Raw genomic sequence first — 23,525 nt, 5'->3', positions numbered from 1 at the left:
AAGGAAAATCCTGTTATAAATAGTCATATTCAAATGTATATATATGAAAGAAGGATATTTTTGCAGGACTTATCTAAAAATGATTCTACGGTTATTTGTCTTTAGAATACTGTGGTACAACAGAAGACAGCAGCCTATGACAAGTGATTTATGAACAGTGCTGTGACTTACATATAAGCAAATGGGCTGAGAATCATAAACATTTTATTCGATGAGAGGAGATATCAAAATATCATAGAGTGAGAGGAATTTTAAGCATTCATCCTGAACAATTAAGACACACACACACATAAAATTTAAAATATTCAAGGACTAAAGTAACCTTTATGTACGACAAACTGAAATGAAGATTAATTTCCATGTTTTCATGCTTACAGGGTAGATGCGCCAGGGGCATTCTGTGCTCCTGCAGAAAAGAAAAACCCCTTCTACTGCAACAAAAAGCCTTCACTAATACAGCACAGGGTCAATAAATGTCATCATAGAATCATAGAATAGTTAGGGTTGGAAAGGACCTCAAGATCATCTAGTTCCAACCCCCCTGCCATAGGCAGGGACACCTCACACTAAACCATCCCACACAAGGCTTCATCCAACCTGGCCTTGAACACCGCCAGGGATGGAGCACTCACAACCTCCCTGGGCAGCCCATTCCAGCGTCTCACCACCCTAACAGGAAAGAATTTCCTCCTTATATCCAATCTAAACTTCCCCTGTTTAAGTTTTAACCCGTTACCCCTTGTCCTGTCACTACAGTCCCTGACAAATAATAACCCAGAAGTTGATCTGGTTTCTCTGTAACTTCTTAAAATGTCTTCTGAATAGCAATGAGAAGAGCAATTTCACAAGTAATACACCCTACAACAGAGCTCTTTCTCCACAGCAACAATTGCCTGGTTCTGCAACAGAAACATGTCCTTTTACAGATCATGTAGTATATGACATTATCACAGGCTAGCAAGAATTTGAATAAATGGACACCAAAATTCCATGTAATGTGGAGAGAGATGGCCAAATGTACTTTGGGGATGCAGAATTTCATTGCATGAGGCTAGAAAAAGAAACCCAACCGATCAGTAAAAAAAAAAAAACAACAACCAAACAAGAACCCCAGACAAAACCAAACCAACTAAACTGAAAGCCACAAAACATGGGGGCAAATGGCCACATCCAGAGAGATTCCTTTTGATGTTGCTTATTTTTCATCTGTAATTTAGGCATCTTAGGCTGGTTTCAGAAGATGTGGGAGAGAGCCACAAGACAGAGCTTTTCATCAACTGATGGAGGAGGCCTGTAGCTGACCACAAGATTATGAGGGCCAGAGTGGTACCTCATGTAGGAGGCGGCTGTGAAGTTCTGTTTTGTTACACCCTCAATGTGGAAGCACAGCACAGGCATTCTGCCCAGGGAACAGGAGAAGGTGCTGACCTGTCACATGAACATGCCTTGGAAGCAGACTTTTGGGAAAGCAGGGACCAATTCTTCTAGCATGCATCAAGCATTTTCATCCACCAATGGGTATAAAGAAAGAAATGCTTGCAGAAAAATAAATAAATAGATAAATAAATATTTAATTAAACCATTAGGTAAATTGGGAAAAGGACACACAGCTGCACTGATGGCTAGCTCATATCTAGAATAGAATCTGGTGCTTTTAATTTTGGGGCACAGATAACTAAGGGATAACTGTGTCCTACTAACAGTGAAAACACATCTAAGCCGCACATGTGAAACAACAGAAATGTGGATCTCGACTTCATTACAAAAGTAAAACAAACAATCAAACAAACAAACAAAACAAAAAAAACACCCAAAGTCAAACAAAACCACCAACAACAAAAAAACACACCACAAAGAACACCTAAAGAAAGGGAGCAATACTGCTACTTTGCTTCAAAGTGGACATGCTGAGCCCAAAGGATGTCAAATTCTCAGACTGAAAATTAACAGTGGACAGAGTGTTGTAAGCAAGCTTACAGTGCAGAGCTGGCTTTCACAGGAGCAGAGAGCTTGGAGAGGAAGCTCAGAAAAATCTCTCTGCTCTAAAAAAACCCAGAAGGGGTAACCAGGATTGGCTGGAGTAACCAGTTTTGTCTAAACTTGGACACTGAAAAGCAAGAAGCTATAAAGAGCAGACTTAACTGAGGCGTTTAATTTTAATACTTTTACATAGCCTCAGAGAAAACTGCTTCTACACAATTCGTCTGACGTCTACTCTTGTTTTGACTGCAGAGGACATGGGTTAGAACTTGCCCAGTAAATAAAGTTTAACATTGAGACACTGTACACAGGTGTAATTGTTCATACACCAAACACTGTTCATGACAAAAGCAAAGAAGGAAAAATACGAGATGACATTTGGCAGGATGGGCCCTACTATGTCAAAATATGCAAATCAGCTCTCTCACTCTGCACAGAAAAGGTTCACTAGTTTTGAAGGCACATGTTTCATAGCCTGTTTACATAGCTGATTTCCCAGACTCGGAGAGATGGTGAACACCTTCCCTAGGAGAAGCTTCTTGCTAAATAGCCCCCACTCACTGGCATCCAATTCTAATCGTTCCATCAGCTCCTTCCCTGTTATCAAGTGGCAACACTGAAACAAATTGCTTCCCTAGTAATAGGAATACATAATAAAAACCAAAGACTTGGATTATGAGAACAGAACATTATGATTGCACAGAAATAACTATATAAGCTGTTATTAACTGGAAGGCTCATAAAACTGCATTAATATCTCAATTATATCACCTCTCTAGGTTATATAATAAAATAGCATAATGAGCTTCTTCATTTTAACTTGACAAGGCTGAATACTGCTCCTCTTTCTAAAAAGCTTTTTATAAAATCACATTCCCTCCTAATACTTGACTTGCAAGCACTCTAAAGACATCATGTACAAAATTAAAAATAAACTTCCTCATTTTCCTACCACTGTTGCTTATCATCGCCACAGTATCCACAAGATTTTCTTTATAAAGACATCAACTTACACAAGCATCTTCTCATGACAATGGGTGCAATGCCATCACTCCTAAAGGCTAAATATGTATGTTTGCTCTAGTTCCCCTAACTTTTTGATTAATTCGTTGCAGTTTTCATCTCTGAGACTGTTTGAAAACATTCAAATCACATCTTTAATAAGGAAATACTGCAAAGAATGAGCTTGCTTTGCCAATGTGTCATAAAAAGCAAAAACTTTTATTATCAGTTGCACGGTGAAGATACATGCAATTACTGCAACTATTTACTGAAAACACACTTGCTAATTCTGTAACTGTCAGTGACATACTGTGCTGGGTGCTAGCTGGTGCCAAGGCAGCTGCCAAAAGCTTCAAGTCCAAAAAGGGGAAAGGGGAGGATTAAAGTATAATTCCTGTTTCCAAGAAGAAAGTACTATAAATGAGCTAGTCACTTGCTAGGTAATAATTTTGTGATGCTTATAGGGTAAACTTCTGCAAAGTGATTTGCTGTTGGCATCACTGGAGTTTACAAAGCAAAGGTACTTGCCAAAAAGCAGCTTCACTATAAGTATTGTTCAAGTAAACATGGAATGGAAAGTCATTAAGCAAAATGAACAACAGCTAATTTTGCTGTGATCATATCGGGAACATGAAGTATTTTTGTTTAAACTTCAGAATCTGAGGTACAAAAGAGCACACAGTGATCATGGGAAACTTAGAAGCACGTAGAACAAAATCCTGGCTATAGTTCATGTAGGAATGGGGTTATTTTTGCCAACTGAAAAGAATAACATGTCTCTGATGCACACTGTTTTCACTAATACTGTCAAAGAAATACAGTGTTAGTCTAGATGTACATGAATACACACGCACTTAGTATTCAAACTCACGCTCCTCTATTTTCATTTCCTTTGTGGATAAACCAGCAAAAACAAAGTATAAAATTCAGCTTAAACTTGCTTCATTAAAAGAGTTCAATAGTTGGTTTTCTTTCTGAAATCCCTCTGTCCAGAAAACCCTTTCTGTAGCTAGGATGAATGGTATCAGCCAACGCACATCTGCACAATAAGTAAGCAGAAGAAACTCAGCATTTCCAAGGATGCTCCCAATACTATATCATGTGGTGATTTTGTCTCCAGTTACATATATTTCATAAATTCTGGAATCTAGCATGCAGAAAAAAGTTCACAGGTTCACCGTTTGGTCACAGATGCTTACGAGATGTTTTGTAACCAGAGTTGTTATTATGCCAAAAACATGCTACAGGACTGGGGAAATCTTCCACCACTCCGATCAGATATTATGTCAGGCCAATCTCAGATAAATTCGCATGTAACTTCTGAACACCAAAATATTGATGAAACTGCCATTAGCAGACCAGATTTAAAGACAATAAATTTTGAAAAGCTTCTTTTCTGTTCTACAAATCTCAAAATTTAATGTATGCGGAAGGTTTCTCCCACTCCCTTCTTGTTTCAAAAGCATGCAACAGAACACTGATAGCCAAGATCGCTACTTGATTTTTATTTTTCTACTAAGCTGCTAGAAATGGCAAAAGATTAAAAATGCAGTTCTTATACCACTGCACTTTTCAGAACTTCTTCGGTTTTCAAAGTGTGAAATTGCAATATACGCCCTTGAAAAATACAGGCATTTCCTTCCAATAATTCAAGATTTTTATTTTTTTTTCCCCAAAAAAATTTGGATACCATTCATCCCACTGCATTCTGCTGATCAAAAGAAAAAAAAATGTAAAGGAATGACATGTTCGGTATTTAGAGCCCCAGGGCTCTAATAGGTATGGTTATAAAGAAAAAAAGACAGGCTTTCTGGGGGGAGGGAGAAAGGGATTAAAGAAATTTAATAAATAATATCCTCCCCCAGTTTAATGCTGTTGTTCTGTGCAAGCACAACAGAAAGGGAGACTATTGAACCAGCCAATGTCAGGGCATATGACTATGAATGTTCTCATGCTGTCACTCTGCCCAACATTGAAAGATGGAAAAAACCCAACCCACCAAGGAAAACCACTTTTTTTCAACATATTTCTACCTTGGTCCATAGCTAATATTTTAAAGCAGTTGGTGATTTAATTCTGCAATAAAGTTACTTTCACTAACCTTTCTTTTTGCTCCCAATGATATAAGCTGCTTCTTGCAGACATTTTCAGGAATTAAAACTGTAACTTAATGACCTTAAAACTCATAATTCTTCAGTCAGCAAGAACATGTCTTTTTGTCTGAAAAACATTACTCACATACAGAACTTTCCCAATTTAAATTCTAATTTATGTTTGGATTTTAATTAAACTGGCATCTGTTTGAGCTGCTACTGAAGAACATAATGTGTTGCAAGGGTCTACATTATAATATATGGCACTATTCAAAACTAACATAACAAACACGTTCATTTACAATGTGGTGCGTTACTAAGTGCCCACAGGTATTTTTCTTTAAAAAGTAGAGTAACACAGTGTGCACATCATGACTGTACACACTATGACTGACAGCTTAAAACTCCCCAAAAAAACTATGCAGAAAATGTCATCTGAAGTATTATATGCACCCCACTGACTCCAGGACTTCAGGTGACACCCATTCATCTTCAGGAAAACTCTTAAGTCAATATATATGATTCGGACAGGCTGAGATGGCTGGGACCAGCATGCCTGAGAGGCAGAAGGGATGATGACTGGCAGTGCAGACTCAGGGTGGGGGGTTCAGGGTTCCAGAGCTTGCTTTTTTTTTGCCTCAAATAGCTCAAATGTAGTAACCTGGATATGTTTTCTAACTCCATTTTACAGAATTTTAGGTAAAAATGAATCTATTTACCAAATTAATGAAAAATAAAAGGAACTTTCTTCCAAAGAAATAATTATGGCTCTAAGATTTTTAGGTAGATCTTTAATTACTTTGAAATCATAGAATTATAGAATAGTTCGGGTTGGAAAGGACCTTACCATCATCTAGTTCCAACCCCCCTGCATGGGCAGGGACACCACACACTAAATTGTGTCATCCAAGACTCCTTCCAACCTGGCAGAACAATATAGATGCAGATACGCTGATAACAATAAACTTTAGTTACATTCACAACTATAGTTGTAATAGACACTTACTCAACTGCTGTAAATGTTGAATACCAAGGGATGACCAAAAAAAGGTGTTATAAATTAATGAATTACTAAACCATACTATTTTCATCTGAACTTTCAACACCCTTATACATCTATAAGTACATCACATATATGGACAAACCCTGTTTGAATAAACTACTTTTAGACTAATTTTAGACATAATTTCTTTTTTGTAGTGTTTTAAAAGGCGAATTGCATTTCCCCTTATGCCAGCCCCCTACTCCCAGGGTTACCAAACTGAGGTTTCCACCACCAGCCTGTTTCCACTCCTTCCATATGCTGGTATTTTCCAAAGGACTTCTACTGGGAGCAAGACCACCCACCCAGCTTTTGCAGTCCTTCAATAAGCATTATTTTTAATGTGTGTCTGGCAGTATTGCATTTCTCCTGGAAACATGAAACAGTTTATGCAAGACATTCAAGAAGAGGAGCAAAACAGGACTATGACTCCACCTCAGAAAGCTGTAAGTGGCTCCTTCGTATGAAATAACATTTTAGTGCTTCAGGCTGACTGGATGCATCTCAGGGCAACACACTGTCCTGTTGTGATCTTTTGTTATTCCCAGCAAAGGCACTGGTTTCCAACAGATCCTCCTAACTAGTCCTCAACCACAAACCAATATTCTGCAGGACACAGGGTCAATCAGATGCAAGGCTAGAGTTGGGAATATATTACTGAATATGTTTCTGAACATTTTAGATTATATTTCATTCAGTACACAGCAAAATATTTCAAATTAAAGAACACCACAGCACATGTCAAAGGCAGTTATTAAATATGGCATGTTTCTTCCCTTGTTTCCTCCTATGCTTGCCATCACTCAAGGCAGTAACACTGATTAAATGATTATGCTGTTATGCTGAAAGTTCCCATGATTTTCCTAGTTTCCATGAAATACGTTTTTACACTGGATCACGTGACTGGATCAGCAATGTAAGAACTCTAAATTTGTTAATGTAAAATACCCTTTAATTTATGTACAGCCAATCAAGTGTTCTTAATATTTATTTTCCTTGTTAACTGTTCTCTGGTCAGTCAATACACCCTCTTTTTAACTATCCATTATGTCAAGGGAATAGAGTAAAATCCTGGTCGGACAGTGCACAAAAATAATCTCAAGTGACCAGCAGGCCGAAGAGACCATACCTCTTTTTAGAGAGGAGAGTAGCACTTACCCTGCTGACTTCTTTAGGAGTCGTTTCATCTAAAAGAAAACAAAACAAATAATTAGGCATGCAGGGAAGTTTCACCGCTGAATGAAGAACAAGATATCAAACTTCAGCCAGTTTCTGCATCCTTGTACAAAACATTTATAACATGGTTCAATAAAGTAATTGAAATACTGTAAGACTTGTGTGCATTTACAATCTTCTAAACTTCTATATCTAAAAATCAATTAAAATTACAATAAAGTATTCAGGAAGTCTGTCTTGACTTAATAAGAATTCAAAATTTCCTACACTTCATAAGTAAATTCACAGGTCAGCTAAACCAGTAAGTCCTATATCATTCTACTAATTTTAAACTCTAGTAAGGCAACTGTTAGTACTGCATAGTCTGAGAAGTAAAGCCCCTTTGCTATCAAACATATGCCACCAAGATCCTATATACACAAGCAAGTTAGGGAGCAGACTTAGACTTTCTGTTCTGAAGAGAAAGGTGCTATTCCTGTTGATTTCTTTGGATGGGGAAAAGAAATCCTTGTGACCACAAGAACAGAAGAATATCACTGAAGTGATCTGGGATAGCACATTAAAAGCACATTGTTTACAAGGGTTTAAATTATCGTATATATACACACATACTCTGGAATGTTTTGTCCTTTCAAATGCAAGCAGATCTCATGCATTTTTTGCAATTTAAATATGTAAAGCTAACATAGGTGCAAGCTAAAATATTGACTAGTATCTCTGGAAATGAAGTCAAAGCAGTTATATAGCAAGAACATATCTCTCACAGGACGAGTTCCCAACTTGCAGTTCAACACCAAAAGCAGCTTAAACACACCCTTAAGAAACTTCTGGATGGTTAGCTGTTTCTGAAATGGTTAGCTGCTCCTATAACATGAAGGGAAGTATTTGTAAGCTTTTATTTGATACTAGGAATCAAATTACTATGCTTTGGAAATTAATTTTAAATCACCAAATAGATTTAATCTCACAGAGAAAGATCATATGTTTCTGTTTGTGGCCCTTAATTTACACATATTTTGAGACATCTCTATTGAGTGGATTTTTCAGATATCTCTGTCAGACATGGGCATAGTATCACCTATGCTGCTTATTGCTGTATTTTCTCCAAAATCACCCCCAGGTGAAGGAGGGATCTACATGTGCCCTGTGAGAAGGGCACATTTACAAGTACTTCAATATTATCGCCAGCAAAGTCTCTTCATATCTTGACATTCAAGATGAGCTTGCCTAAAATCTGATTTCTGACACTAAGCAACATAAGATATGAACACAAAATATGCTGAAAATCATGGGTAAATCATACAAGTGATCTTCTACTGGATCAAAATTAATTTATTGTAATATGCCTAGTATAAATGACTACCATCCCAATGCTGTGGCTTTCACACCACTGTGCGACTTAACTGCTACTGCAGTTTCCAGTGACAGAGGATACACTAAATGCACTCAATCTAAAGCTTACTACACAGTATAAAAGTCTACATCATTTCTATATCAGCCATCATAAAAAAATATTCAGTGCTCCGATATCAGAAAGAGCAATACATGATTTCTTATTCTTTGAGATCCTTGACAACACAATTTCACAGTCTGAACAAGATGCTATAAATGGCATCAACCCAACATGAAACTTCCCACACATATACAAACAATACTGTGCTTTAGTTTGTATAACATTTGATACACACAGGTGTATCTGAACAAGATGCTATAAATGGCATCAACCCAACATGAAACTTCCCACACATATACAAACAATACTGTGCTTTAGTTTGTATAACATTTGATACACACAGGTGTATCTCATGTTATACTCATGTCACACTCCTGCCTTGCAATTTGTTAATTCCTTTATTTATAATAAATAATATTTTCTTTACAATATTGTAGTAATTCATAAGAAATGAATCATTCTTTTACTAAGAAGATGAATAAAGGTAACACATGAAGTCCCCATCCAGGTCTGGGCCAATTTTGCTGGGTACAAGACATGAAAATGGACAGATGGTCCTTGTACCAAAAACTTCTGATTTCTTTCTGTGAGGAAGTTAAAAGAAACATGCTAACCAAGAAGGAAAAGAATAACACCTATGGTAGTCACTAAAGGTAAGTTTTATGGGCAAAATTATTAGAGACAATGCTTTTTCAGACTTTAGAAAAATATAATCAATATGCCTTTTTTTTTTTTTAGAAGAATAATAAGCAAAGTATTTGGGAATTTTGGTATTGAAACTCCACAGATAAAGCTTGCAATTCAGGGATTATGAAGTGGTGGGAAAAAAGAAGGTATTTTTAGCGGAAGGAGGAAAGCAAAAGATGAGATGGAGAATGGAAAAAATAGCATCAAATACTTGGTTAATATATCTAGATGAAAGTTAAATTACTACCCAGTGATCCAGAAAACAATTTTTCATATTAAAAGAAACCAAAGGCCTAGCGAGATGCTTACACACACCCCCTCAAGAGTAAAGGGAAAAAACATGACCCTGTGTATATGGAGTGAACCAAACTGCTTTTCTAGAGATGAAGTCTTTAAGACCCAGGTACACACCAAGTGATAGGATGCCTCAGTGCTGCACTGCTTCACTGTAGTTTTATCCATAGCACAGAGTATGATACTTTATTTATGACTTGGTTTCTAGGGAAAATCACTGGAAAAGCAGCTTTTCCCACAAGTTATTTTAACAGCCAAAATACAGGATTAGGAAGTGTATGAAAGAAAAAGGGGATGGACGAAAAATACGCTCAAATTGTATATTCCTACTTATTTAAAAGCCATGCATTCTGTTTGTTTGAAAGGTACAAATACACCAAATCCCTTGTTTGTGAATCAAGTTCTATCCCTGCAAAATATGAAGCTTTTAAAGAAACAGATTGACCATTAAAATAAATTCAGAGACACTAAGTACACCAATAAATTGCAGCTTGCTATACAGTTAAATCCCACAGAAATATTCTGTGCTTGAATATAAAGGTCCCCATTCATGATGGTATATTGTGTGGGAAAACAGCCAGATAGGGGAAAGTGTCCACAGAGGGAAATAAACACCCTGGTAGAAAGAAAATGTTTGTGAAAGAGCTTACACAAATGTTCCAGCCACTAAAAATTTTTCGGTTGGACTTCACTTTTTCCTTAGGCATCAAATACAATCAACCATGACACAAGAATGTGTGTCACCTCTCAGTCCTGTTAGTTCATAGTATTGCCATTCACAGAATTTAGAAGGAACATCTTAAATTTCTGTGCTACCTGACATAATTTTTAACACAGAGTAGTACAACAAACACATATGATTTAGTTCTGGCATTCTGAATAGGCCAACATTGTTCTTAACAGTTAAAAAAATAAAGTGATGAACTCTTGAAATCACTATAGATACAAACATTAACTTGGTTGTTCTGCTGAACTGAGGCTGTAGCAATGTCTGCTTTTAACACAATGACCAGAGAACAGTTAGTTTAGTCCTCCAAAAGCATTAGGCAAACGTCAGTAATAAAGCAGAACACCCCGGCTGAGCTGAGGCTATAAACTCTCTTATGTTAATGTGCACTGATACCACAACTGGAAAACCAGGAAACGCTGGGGAACAGAACTAAATTTCAAGGACTTCCCCACCCCTGTACACCAAGTTTGCGGATCGTTATTGCTGAACAATAATGTTCTTCTACTCTACATTGAGCTATGGGGTCCAGCCCACTAAGTGTGTAGAAAATGGTTCACTTTCTAAACATTCAAAACCAGGTAACTGTTCTAGCCCACAAGAATAGTTACACTCAGTTTTATCTTGACAGCTTTGAAAACATTACTATCTAAAAAGCTCTCTTCAGAGGTTACTGAAACCAGGAGGAGGTATGGAAGAGTGACAGGTTTTAAGAACTAATTTATCATTTAATACTTCAGATTTACTACCTGTACAATTAACAATTGCACAGCACACTACAGATATGCATAATAATTGGTAAGGTAATTAAAACCAAAATCCATCTGCAAAAGCTTCCATACTAACCTAAGACAAGCAAGATAGGAAGAAGCAGAGAAAAAGAAAGGGGACAGAAAAAACCTGCCACAGAAGGCTCAGGCTGGTATTTAGCACAATATACACAAGGCTAGGTTTACTTTGGTTTGTAGTTCTCCTTCTGGGGGGTTGTGTGAAGGGGTGAAATCAGATTTCATTTTGCACACCGAAAAGAAAAACCACCTCATTTCATACTTGCATTTCTGTGCATGCCTTTATAAAAAAGAAAAACAAACAAAACCAAAGGTGAATCTTGAACTGCAAGATGCTTAGTCAAGAGTAGTCACAAAGGCAACTTTAATGCAAAGCAAGCTTTTAATATCTCAGATATATTACCTTAATGCATTTATCTAGGAAGCAATAATTCTCATTTTTATCATAGGAACTTTTTTTGGAAAAAATATACTGCACTTTCTCCCTGGTCTTATGCTGTTCTTTGTTCTCTGCAGTTTTAATACTACTGCTGGTCCACCATTGTTGTTGACAGCAAACAAATGCTTAGGATTAATTCTGTTTCTGAGATCCCAGATAGCTGTACAGTCACATTTTCCCGAGGAATGTTTTCCCACACAGCAGATGTCAGATTGACCTAATAATGCTTCTTTTCAAAATATGTTTTAGGCTCCTTTTCCTTCAAGCTAATAAGACACAAGTTGTTTGGAATGCAATCAGACCAGCATAAATATCTTTGCTGCTTGTTTTTGCTTGAGAAGTGTCATACACCCACGTCAATAGAAACTCCACATCAGTACGTGTAGATTGGTTAAAGACTGATCTCACCACCATGAAGTAAAGTTTACCAGGTTCAATTTATTTCTGTTGTAGAATGGCATAAATCAGATGAGTTGGTCCATCTATTGTAATTGCAATTTGCATCCTTGCTTGAGACAGGCTGCATCCTTACTTTAGACACCCTGCATCTGGCAGCTTATGCCTCCACTGAATTGATAAGATCTTTAAAGACACCTTAAGCTGTGGGTGAGTTTCCTAAAGTGGCAATTATCACATCTGTATAAAAGGAAAACTAAAAACATCATTCAAAAATGTTCTTGCTTCTTAATGCATAATCTCACTGAGATAGCTCAGTTAAATATTACTTTTAACTCCTAAAACTGCCTGGATTTATTTCACAATTCAAAAGCACTTGTAATGTTACTTCATAGAAAACTAATTTAGTTTGGTTAGACATATACTTCGAAATTGAAAGGGAATATTTATCACTGGTTGCATGCTAGGTTTTTTTTCCCCTAAGCAGGACATAACAGGAATTCTAACTTTTTTACATCAACAGTACAATCCATATTTTTTTATGTTCTTGAAAGAGGATGCTCAGTTCTTCCTCTTCTTAAATAAAAAAGTAACACGGATCAGAAAATAAGTAAGCCCTGAGCCAACACTTTTCTGCAGACGGTAAGCAGAGAAACATATCGTCTGACAGGTGTCCTAAATGTTTTCTACACTCCTTTGCATATAAGCAAACAGGGCACTACACAAAATAGGAGCCAGCAAACTGTGCATTTGACTTCATTAAAGAAACTTACGTACTTGGAAACTCGCTGGTTTTTAGCCCTCATAAATTGATGAAACATTTGGAGTGATTTTGCAGGACAACCTATTCTGCACAGAAAATTTCCAGAAGAGACTGAAAGTATCACCAGACCAGATGGGCATATGGAAGATCCCTTGTTTCTGAAATTGCTTAGCAGTACAAAGCACACTGGTTGTAGCTCTGCACTTTCTACGTGCATGGACAAAAAGTTCTCAACTCTATACACAATGTGACAACTTTGGCTGATCTAAGCAGGGTATTTCTGCAAAATTACCATCAAAACACTCTTTCATTAACACAGACTCACCTTCTCACTTCTGTGTAAATACCTGGATGATGGATGTGCTTCTGAAACTGTGGAATGATATCTTTCCCGCATCAGCTAAAAGTTTCATAAAGTTCTGTAAAAGTCTCTCAAATTGAATATACCTCAATCATGTTGGAACCGGGAAGAAGCTTCCAGCAGTGGATGTACTTCAGCAAGAAAGGCTACAATTACGTTTTATGGTAATTAGCCTATGACTTCATATCCTATTCAACACAAATACTGAATGAACGGAGTGTTAAATTGGTTAGGTCATCTGTCTCATCAGTCAACGAGGTTCAATCATCATTGTTTATTACTGGAATACAGTCACTAGACAGTGGGCACATATAACAACTTAAAATTCTTCTCGTACTTAACAGCTACATCTCTTTGCTTGTATCTACTGCTTTTCCTGCCTGACATACAATTCTGTTTAGTGTTCACTGCACTAGCTGTTATAGACAGCTTTTTAAAAACTGATTACAGGTCTTTCAAGCATATTTGGTGAAAGAAATCTCTCATCCAGTCTTAACACAATTTCAGTATCACTTTTGTTAAATCAAACTTGATTAAGAAATGTTTTCATCTCAGAGTCCTGTTGGTTGCAAATATAAGGTATCCTTAAAGTATACTGCAATTGCTGTATTTCAGAAACAGCACTGACACTGCTGAGCTGTTCTCTCACTACTGAGTAGAGCTATTCCTTCACTTTTGAATGCTTCAAATACACTGTACAAAGGTTCAAATTTTATTGTGTTCAGCAGGTGTTTTCAGTGAGAAGGAAAAAAATACATAGCTATTAGCTCAAATACTACTCAAGACATATACCTTAAGCAGCTCCATTGGAATCAACAAAACTAGTACAGTGTGCACTGGAAACCACAAACACTGTTATGCATTAAATGTCAGGGCATTCCTGTTACGCTTAGTGATCCAGGGCTGAAGGAGACCATGAAAAAGGCACACTCATGGGTACAAGTTACTCATGGTTACAAGATAATCCTGGAAGATTCTGATTGGACACAAGGAAAATTTTTACAATGAGAACAATCAGCCACTGCAATAATCTTTCCAGGGCAGTGGAGAACTCACCAGCATTTGGACACTTTTTAAGATTCAGCTGGACAAGGGTGCTGGGACATCTAGTCTAGGTGCTTTGCTAAGAAAGGTTGTACCAGATGATAACTTGAGGTCCCTTCCAACCTGGTCTATGATTCTATACTACTCAAAGTAGGTCTTACAAAGCTTCAACAACCTGAGAAAGCTATACGGGATCTTGTCCATTGCAAGACATTTGGATATTTAAAAAACTTGTATTACTCTGCATATTCTCTGGACCCTGCCAGGCCTCTTGGGTTTGGCTTGTTCATTCATAATCCATGAATACCTCTTGCTGACTGATAAGCTCTCTGGAGGATTTTAAGGAAAGGCTCTTCCTCCTCCTTCCCCAACATCTCCATACACCCCATCCTCCACACTGAGCCCTACAAGACAAGGGAAGGAATCACAGAGTGCACACACCTCAGTGCCACGAAGTTCCCATCCCTGGCATGGAGAGACACTTCAAAGATTTGTTGGCCCAAATAGCAAAAATAATTCAGAAGGTTCTCAGCTTCTGGAGCAAGATATATTGCATACAGCTCAGTGACAGCAAGGGAATGTAATAATCTTGCACTTGTCAGGAAAAATGTGATCTTACACTTACCTTGGGGAAAAAGAGTGTCAGATACCAATGTTTTTACTATACTTTTTCCCATTAATTCTTTCTATTTTGTTCTTATCCCTACCTTTTTGTTTACTTATTCTCACCTCTTTCTGTTTAGAAACATATGGGTTTTTTTCAGGGAAAAATATGTCCATATAATGAAACTGGAAGCTACCAGACTCTTCTGAAGTTGTTAAAATATTTTCAGATTCCAGCCCTTACCTGATATAGAGAATCTAAAGCAGAACAAGAATCTTTGCAGGCTGCTGACTTTCTTGTTTCCGTGTCTCTGACTACACTGAAAAAAAATGTTGTCACTGAACTTTACAGCAAAATCCTCAACATCTGCAGAAAAATCAAGACTGAGCAGTTTTCTTCTCTCTAGACCAGCTGACAAGAGAAACAAGCGAAACTGCCCCAGAGGAAAAAGTCTGCTAACATCAACAAGGATAATGGATCATTAGAGCTTGAGGTGATGGGTTACCACGTGGGAGGGTGTAGTGATCCAGTGTGAAACACATTTACGTCAAGGGAACGATTTCAATCCCTCTGAAGAAACCCTACTGCAACTACAACATGCATACATTCGTATTAGAGATGTATTTTATTTATTTTACCCTGGAGACTGAAAACTGAGAAAATGTTCAAGTTAATCTAGATAATACTGAAGAAGAAAAAGTGAGAGAATAAAATTTACAAATTAAGTCTTTTTGCTTTTAGGATATTTCAGCTGATTTGTCTGTAATCATAATCAAGCTCTCAGTGACTGTATGTTGAATGTTTCAGAATAACAATGTGCTGATAATTCAGGACTTTGGAGCCTTTGAAAAATTACATATTACGCTAACACGATAAACAGGTTGAAATCAACAGAAGATTGAACCATTTACTACTTATCAGTACCAACCACAATGAGTGAAACATTTAGCTTTCAAGGAGGAGAATGTTAGCAAAAAAAATAATTACAACTTCAGTGTGTGTAAAGGAACAGAATATGTAACTACAAAATTATAGATAGCTCTCTGTGAAAGACAATGATAGTACCAACTGAATTTCTAAACTAGATGGTTTTACTGTAAACAGATCTATAATTATGGATAATTATAATGCACAGGAATTATACAAGAAAAAAATTACAAATAACAACAAAACTTATCTTTTTGGATACTTTACAACAACAACAAAAAAATCCAAGACATGATGTGGAGTTCAGGATTCTTATACTGGCAATTCAGCAAATGCAAAATATTACCTCTCCAGAGTGGCAGGTACAGTATTAAAGACACTAGGCCAGACTTAGAAAGGTTTTCAGACAGTGATACATGCACTAGAATTTCCGTGAATCTCTAAACAAGTCCCTGAACAACCCATTCCGCAAAGTGAAAGGAAGTTAAATACCCTGACTATGGGTAGGCATGACGATTTACCACAGCTCAAGTGAGAATGATCATTCACAAAGTTGAGGGGACTCCACCACTTGTGACCCTACAGAATCATCTTAAGGACCTGTACTATGTAATGAATCTCTGATTTAATACATGAAATAATTAATGAAGGCTGTAATACAGGACAGTGAGCTTACTAAAAAGCAAATGTGACACATAAGAGTTGTTCCTGGCTGAAAACAGAATGTTCCAAATGAACTGTTTATATACCTCCGACTGGTCTTGTGTAAGCCTTGAGGACACGCAGGGACAGCCAACATCAGTCATTTCAGCACCAGAACACATTGCAAAGTCACGGCACCTCAGTCCTAATACATCAGGAGTTATTACTATTAAGTACCTTGGCACATCAGCATTCAGATTACTCAGTCCTTTTATCCCCAGTGGTTCTCTAAGAGATTCTGCAAAAATCAACAGGCAGAAGCTAGACTTCAGTGGACCCACTTCTCATTTCTTAATATACCTACCAGTAGATCCTCACACTCCATTAGTCCAACAAATCTACTGCACACCAACTCTAAGTACAGAAACTCTGACAGAGGCTTCAGGTAGAGGACTGGCTGTACTACCACGTACAACTGCTTGTCCCATTGTAAGGATCTAGCTGACCGAAACATTCAATCATGAGCAAGGGAGGTAAATGACAGCACCTCTGCCTGTGAGAAATACTTGGTGACAGAAAGCATCCCATTTTTAGAGGCTGCAAGGCAAATATGCCTCAGACACACACCCACACAGAGAACAAGATTACACTAGCAGTTTCAGAAGGAATTCTCTGATCACAGCACACATGACAGATATCAAGGAAAAAGGAAAAAAAAAAATTGTGGAAACATCCAAAAGAAAACTGCAGATGCAGATGCACAAGCTTAGAGTGAATGAAGAACTGGATGTGTTCATGCAAGACAAAACTACCTTGAGATACTTTTTTATTTAACTAACAAAATCCAATGCAGTTAGTAAATTAATTGAAATACTAATAAGGACTCAGGGAAATATATAAAGAAAGCAGCTGGGAAGCTAATAAACTATATCTAACACAGCAGTAAAGAGAGAATGGAAGTACCACTTCTGTCAGTGGAATAAAGGGAACCAGAGCCAACTGTACCTCTTCAGCATGGCTGAAGTTGCCACCTGCTGGGATAAGGAGCTGTGTCTATATCCCAAATTGTCAATCTAAGAGAACTACTAATGATCACACACTGAGAGCAGGCAATCAACTGAGAAATCTATTCCTGCAAGTATGAAAAGGGTAATTTATAATCTAAGTCCCTTCTCCCCATGCCTTCAAAATAGTTTTGAAGCAGTCATGATGGAGGAATCTCATATTTTGTCAGTTACAGCATCATTCTTCCCATCTTCCTTCATCAGGCCTGCTGCACAGTTCTGTCAACACCAACGAAAGTTTCTTACATAAGCCAGCATCACACAACTACCTGGAAGAAGAATTTGGAAAACATCTGCGTGATGCAACTGCTTCTTGGACACTTTCTTTATATTCTGCATCTACGTAGTTAAGGAAGAGAGCTGTGTTAATTAATCCGTTCAGGTGTTACATTCACGTAGGCATACATATAAGGCCATCTGATTTTCACAAGCAATAAATGGCCAGCAGCACTAATTCATTCAGGGGTTACCAGGGGCTTGACCATTTCTAAACACCAGGCCAATTGTTTTGACAAATAATTGCAGGAGTGAGATTAAGTTACAAAAAAGTACACCAAAGAGAACAGCCTAAGAACTACATAATAAGCTGGTGATTCAAAAGACAAACATTAACATAATTAAATAAGGCAAGACTGAAAGTGGAAAGAAAAGCCCAAGAAAAGAGCTTCGGAACAGAGTTTCAAAAGGAGGAGATGCAGGGAGAGACTGACAGATTACAGAATGATCAAAAACTTGGACAAAGACATCATATGGAACTAGATGATCTGTAAGGTCCCTTCCAACCCTAACCATTCTGTGATTCTATGCTACTAACTTTGATGTACTTTACTGACCTGTCTACAATTAATTTACTTCTGCCATGGTAGAAAACAAGCTCTACTGAAAAGAAAAAAATAATACTGTTTATTACCTATCAAAAAGCCAAGCTGCATCTAAACAAAATCATACATGTAATTCACAAAGCAAGATTAGTGCAAAACCATATCCTTTTGTTTGCAAAGTTATTCAGTACCACTGTTAAAGAAAAAAATGGAAACTTAAATCGTAAGCTTTAAAAATACAGCTGTCAAGAAAAAAGGCAGTTGCTTCAACATGCTTTGCCATTTTCCATCAAGTGAACAGATGGCATTATTAAAATTCTAGTCAAATGAAGTATTTATAAGTCATTAGACAACACTAACTATACAAAAAAGACAGTAATACTGCAAATAAAGCTGCAAGATTCAAAATAGCATAAAAGTACAAATAACAGTTATAAACCCACATTTATGAGTTAGTATATAAAAACAATCAATGCCAAATGAAACAAAAAATGCATGAAAAACTCCATAAAACAGCACTTTATTTTCCAGGGTCACTTCCAAGTTACTCCATGCATTCTGAGCCTGAATTCTATACAAAGGGTTTCAGTCTATAAGACAGCTGAGAGGGAAAAAGACTGTTCATTTCACTACATTTACTTTTCTTTAAACATATATGTAAAATTCATTCTATGATATACAATAAACAATTAAATTACTGTAGAAATATATCCCACAGAAATTTCAATCTTATTCTCTCTGGTGATGTTCCCAGAAAACAAACAAAAGGTCAGCCAAATGCATCTAAGCACATGTCAGTGCTTTTAAATGCTGCGCCAAACTGGCTTATTTGATACCTGAGATGCTTTATCTGCTGTTGTCTTCATTGTCTGGAATTATTAGCATACACAGAATTCACCCAGGAATCGTACGATTTGTAATTGCTTGTCTTACTTTCTATTGCCATTCTTCCAGCCACAGCAACATCTTGACACAGTAAAGTGGTGTCTGTTAGTGTTCTAATTTACTTGAAAAAGATGCAAATTCCTGTCACCTTCAAAATGTGACAAAATGGATTCACTATAAAAAGAGATAGCTAACATGCTGAAAATTCAGCTTTCACTCCAAACTAATACATACCAGTTCCCATATGTGCTGATTTACTCAGATGTGCACCACTTCTCTCTGTAATTTTTATTAGCACAATCTATGTTAAGGTTTAACTCCTTCAAGCACCCTGTCCACTCTCAGCATATTTTTTCCAGTCTAACACGTCACTCTTGGAAAGTCCTCACTTTGATACCTACACAGAAAATGATTCAGAGGGAGATGTATATTGTTTTGAAATGTGCATTTTTTCACAGCATTTAAAGAATTGTATGGCACTTCCTTTTTTCCCTTTATGTACCCATGACCCAAAATTTACCCACTGTTTGCCAGTGAGTGCCTATTAACCAACTACAACTGAGGCAATCTCAGATTAGAATACTTGAAACTGCCTCGTTCTGAAGAGTTAAACCTACCTGGAGAAGAATTGTAAGACAGCCCCAGAAAACCAACCGGCAGAAACCAACTCAGGCTGGAACTGCCACCTCTGCACTCTTCCCCCTGGGGCAGTTTTCATCGACAGTAACTAAGTGAACTGTAGATAAAATCTACAATGACATAAGCACATGACCAGTGTAAGGGAAAGGCTGGATATCCACACCCAGGGATAGAAGCTGAGTACAGGTTTAGATCAACCAGAGAGTTATTTCCTGGGAACCAAGTTTCTGGCTTGAGTAAATACTGCCTGAGCACACAGGACTCATTAGCATCTCAGTTTCTTAATGACTGGGATATTCAAGACTAGCTGGTGCCTACTGAAAAAGCCGGAGTTTCTGAAGACTCTTAAGGAAGAACTGGAAGTTGTATTTGCTGAGATGGTTGTTAAATATTTAATTTATTTTTTCCTGAGCATAACAACTTCCATCAAATGTAATATTTTCATATTTAATAAAAAAATACTCTTATGGCTACCTTCAGGCAGGAGACAGACAGACACACATCCTCTTTAGTGAAATGTGGCAGTTGCAGAGATGTCTAGCTTTAATGGGTTCTTCTATTTAAAGGGTACAATTACCTACATCAACATTTGTTTCTATTTATTAGTTTCCTATAGCACATTACTGGAAAGAATAAGAAATTTAAATATGTTTGAGATATGTGTACAGCAAGCAGAGAAATGCTTAGGTAAGAATTCACGCTACTATCTTCAAATCTTGAAACACTGCTTTGACATTTGAGACAAACACAGCTAAGTCATACCACTGAGCAGCTTCTGTTGGTCCATTCTGCATTTAAATTATTTGGGATTTACTCTTTAGAATACAAAATTCTAGAAACATTCAAGAGAGGAAGAAGATTAAGACTTAGAATTATTGTTAGCTTCCTGGGTTTGATTTAGTCAAATCTCCAGAAGAAAACAACCATGTAGAGAAACTCACTTTGACAGCACATTGGCAGATTCTCTAACTTCATTCTATAAAGATGCCTGTGATTCCAATTACTGATTTATGCTGTAGCATTACTTTCTTTCTTTTTCCACTAGAGTCCCAGGTACAGTGAAGGAATCCAAAACTACTAATTTCTTTTGTTTGCTTGCCTACTGTAGTATGGCAATGAAATTGTATCAGATATGCCTACAACACCAGTGACAGGGGAAAAAACTGTCCACTTCCAAGAAAAATCCCAGCTAGAGACTACAGTTTTTATAAAGACGCTTTAGGAATTAAATAAGTCTATCTGTTCCAGTTTTGGGTCAGAAGAAGTATGACCTACATGCATAGAGAAAATTTATTCTTGGGAATATCTAATACAAAAGATTGCCATAAAATAAAAAGCTATGACTGAATGCCACAAAAGGGTGGATGCAGCAGTAAAATCAGAAAATAATACCTGGCTTTCTATTGGAAAGACTTGGCAGTCAGCCATGTAGTGCAGACTGGGTTCTGTCCCCAGAGACACATTCACATTGGAAACATATTGGTATGTTATTTGGAGTCTAAAGAATAACCTTTCAATTTAATCTATCAAGTGGTCAAAGCTAGTTATAACCGTACTGTACATAATTTGATCGAACGAAAACACAGCACAACAAATAGGGTTCTGTAGTTAAAATAATTCTTTTTGGCTGTGTTCTTCCATAAAACATCATTTTGTAGTTATCAAAACAAGCAAAAACTCTTGATTAAATGCTTCAGTTCTATTTTAAAATATTAGTCATTAGACTTATTTTTCATTCCATACAGCACTTAGCGATAGTGTCCTTTATTTTGACGTACAAAAGGATTTCCCATAACCTCAACACAAGTATAAAACTGCAGCATTCTTTTAGAAACTCTAGGCTGTCTAACGTAACTGCTAATATTAATACAAATAGTACTTATGACTTGAATTACAACTTGTTATATTCTGGGAATTATATTTTCTTTAAGACCAAAGAAATCCAGGCTCTCTAGCATCCTACCTGATCAATCTAATAGCTGGAAATGAAAATCAGCAAGTAAATGAAAACGAACAATAAATACTCTGTATTTGTTGAGATTTATTAGCTGTTAATCAGTCAAAAGCGATGGGTGTCTCAGCCTGCCATTACCAACACATTATATAAGCCACTCTTCCTTTCACTCGTCCAAGTGTATCTACTCCCCTTGATTTTGTCCATTTCTTATCTGTCCTATGCTACCCCAAAGGGCTCCAGTTTCAGTACATAACGGGATCCTTACAGAAACCACTAGGTAAAACTGCTTCATATTCCTGTCTTTACTGGGAATGTAGCCAAGGATGTTTACAAAAAGCTTGAGTGGGATAAGGAGGTAAGCTATTTCTTAAGCTTCTCTACTGAGAGAGCAGCTCCATTTTTCACATATTATGCTACAATGTCTTTGAAATACTAATCTTCAGAGCAGTAGTTTTACTAGCAAATACTAAAATCAGTAGTGGAAAATTTGTAAGATTCTGAATTTGAACAAGGACTCACTAAGATAAGGATTTACAAAAAAGCTACAAAAGTTCTTCAGACACAAATTTAGTATGAGAGGCAGGAGTAAATGCTTAGGTACTGACAATTTCTTTAACATAACTATTCTTCACATACAATATCTTTCTGGCCAAAGTCACAGAGACTTCATCTTTAGATGAGGTTTAGGAGCAAAACAACAAGACCTTTGTATGATCAACTCGAAAAAAAGGTTGTTCAGCATGTATTCTCTTGCAGTCACAAGAAACTAGTCATTTCAACTTGCCACAAAGAATTCCAGATATCTCTTCTTTGCAAAAAATACATTCTTTTTTTGCATAAACCTAGGCTTTCCTAGTAGAATTCATGAAATTAACTGGACCTATGTGGTGGGTTTTTTCCCTGTCTGTATGTATGTATGTGGAACTCAAGATATACTTTCTGCAACCACTAAAAGGAGAAATTGTGAAGATTAAAGATGACAGATGAAAAACAGTTAATTAAATATGCCCTCTCTTGCAAATAATCAGAGGTATTTTCAAAGATCAGACTGAAATGATAATAGGATTACTGGAAGGTTGGAACAGAAAGTTGATACTGTTCTCTAGATTTCTCATCTGTTTGTTTCCTTGAGGAAATGCAAGTTACCAAGCCAGTTTTCACTAGTTCCTCCTACAGGTCTGCATCCCAGACATGTTCATTTTCAAAAACCAAAGTGATATCTGACACAAAAGTCCTGAAAGAAGGACTAGTGAGAATGAAGAAACACCTGCCCTTCTTTTACTTCATTCTCTTTATGGAAATGTATGCCCCTGTCACTTACCACAGCAACATTTTGAGAAGTACAGATGAAGCCTCAAGCATATGAAAACAGTAATGACAGGAGCCCTTGTTAAAGATTATTTTCTAAGAGGTAGGGTCAAAACTCACCAAAGCTGTGTTAAATAAAGCTTGGTATCAGTCAGAAAGCCCCCCACTCCCTGGACCAGAGGCAAATCTCATCTAACTGCTGTAGAAAAAAAGGCTTTACAGAAGTGTCTCCATTTCTGAACTCTTCAAGAAAATCCATTCTTCAGAAAGAACACTGGAAGATGTGTTCTCAGCCATGTCTGAGTGATTTGGACAGATCAAGAGAGAAAGAACCTTGAAACCAAGGGAAATCATTCCATTACTGTGACATATAAAGAGGAATGGAAGAACTCAAAATGAAAACCTACTAAAAATCGTGTAACTCCCAACAATC

The 23,525-nt window shown here is 37.0% G+C and overlaps 1 protein-coding gene across 1 annotated transcript in view; it reads right to left on the bottom strand.

Moving 5' to 3' along the window:
* Window positions 1–23,525, bottom strand: part of PDE10A (phosphodiesterase 10A) — a 336,032-nt gene that overhangs the window by 63,970 nt on the left and 248,537 nt on the right. The window contains exon 6 of the mRNA XM_065680432.1: window positions 7,276–7,304. Within this exon, the coding sequence (XP_065536504.1) occupies window positions 7,276–7,304 (29 nt within the window). The remainder of the gene's footprint in view (window positions 1–7,275; window positions 7,305–23,525) is intronic.

Source organism: Lathamus discolor, chromosome 5, assembly GCF_037157495.1.
Source record: "Lathamus discolor isolate bLatDis1 chromosome 5, bLatDis1.hap1, whole genome shotgun sequence".
Classification (NCBI taxonomy): Eukaryota; Metazoa; Chordata; class Aves; order Psittaciformes; family Psittacidae; genus Lathamus; species Lathamus discolor.
This window is presented reverse-complemented; position numbering and strand designations above follow the sequence as displayed.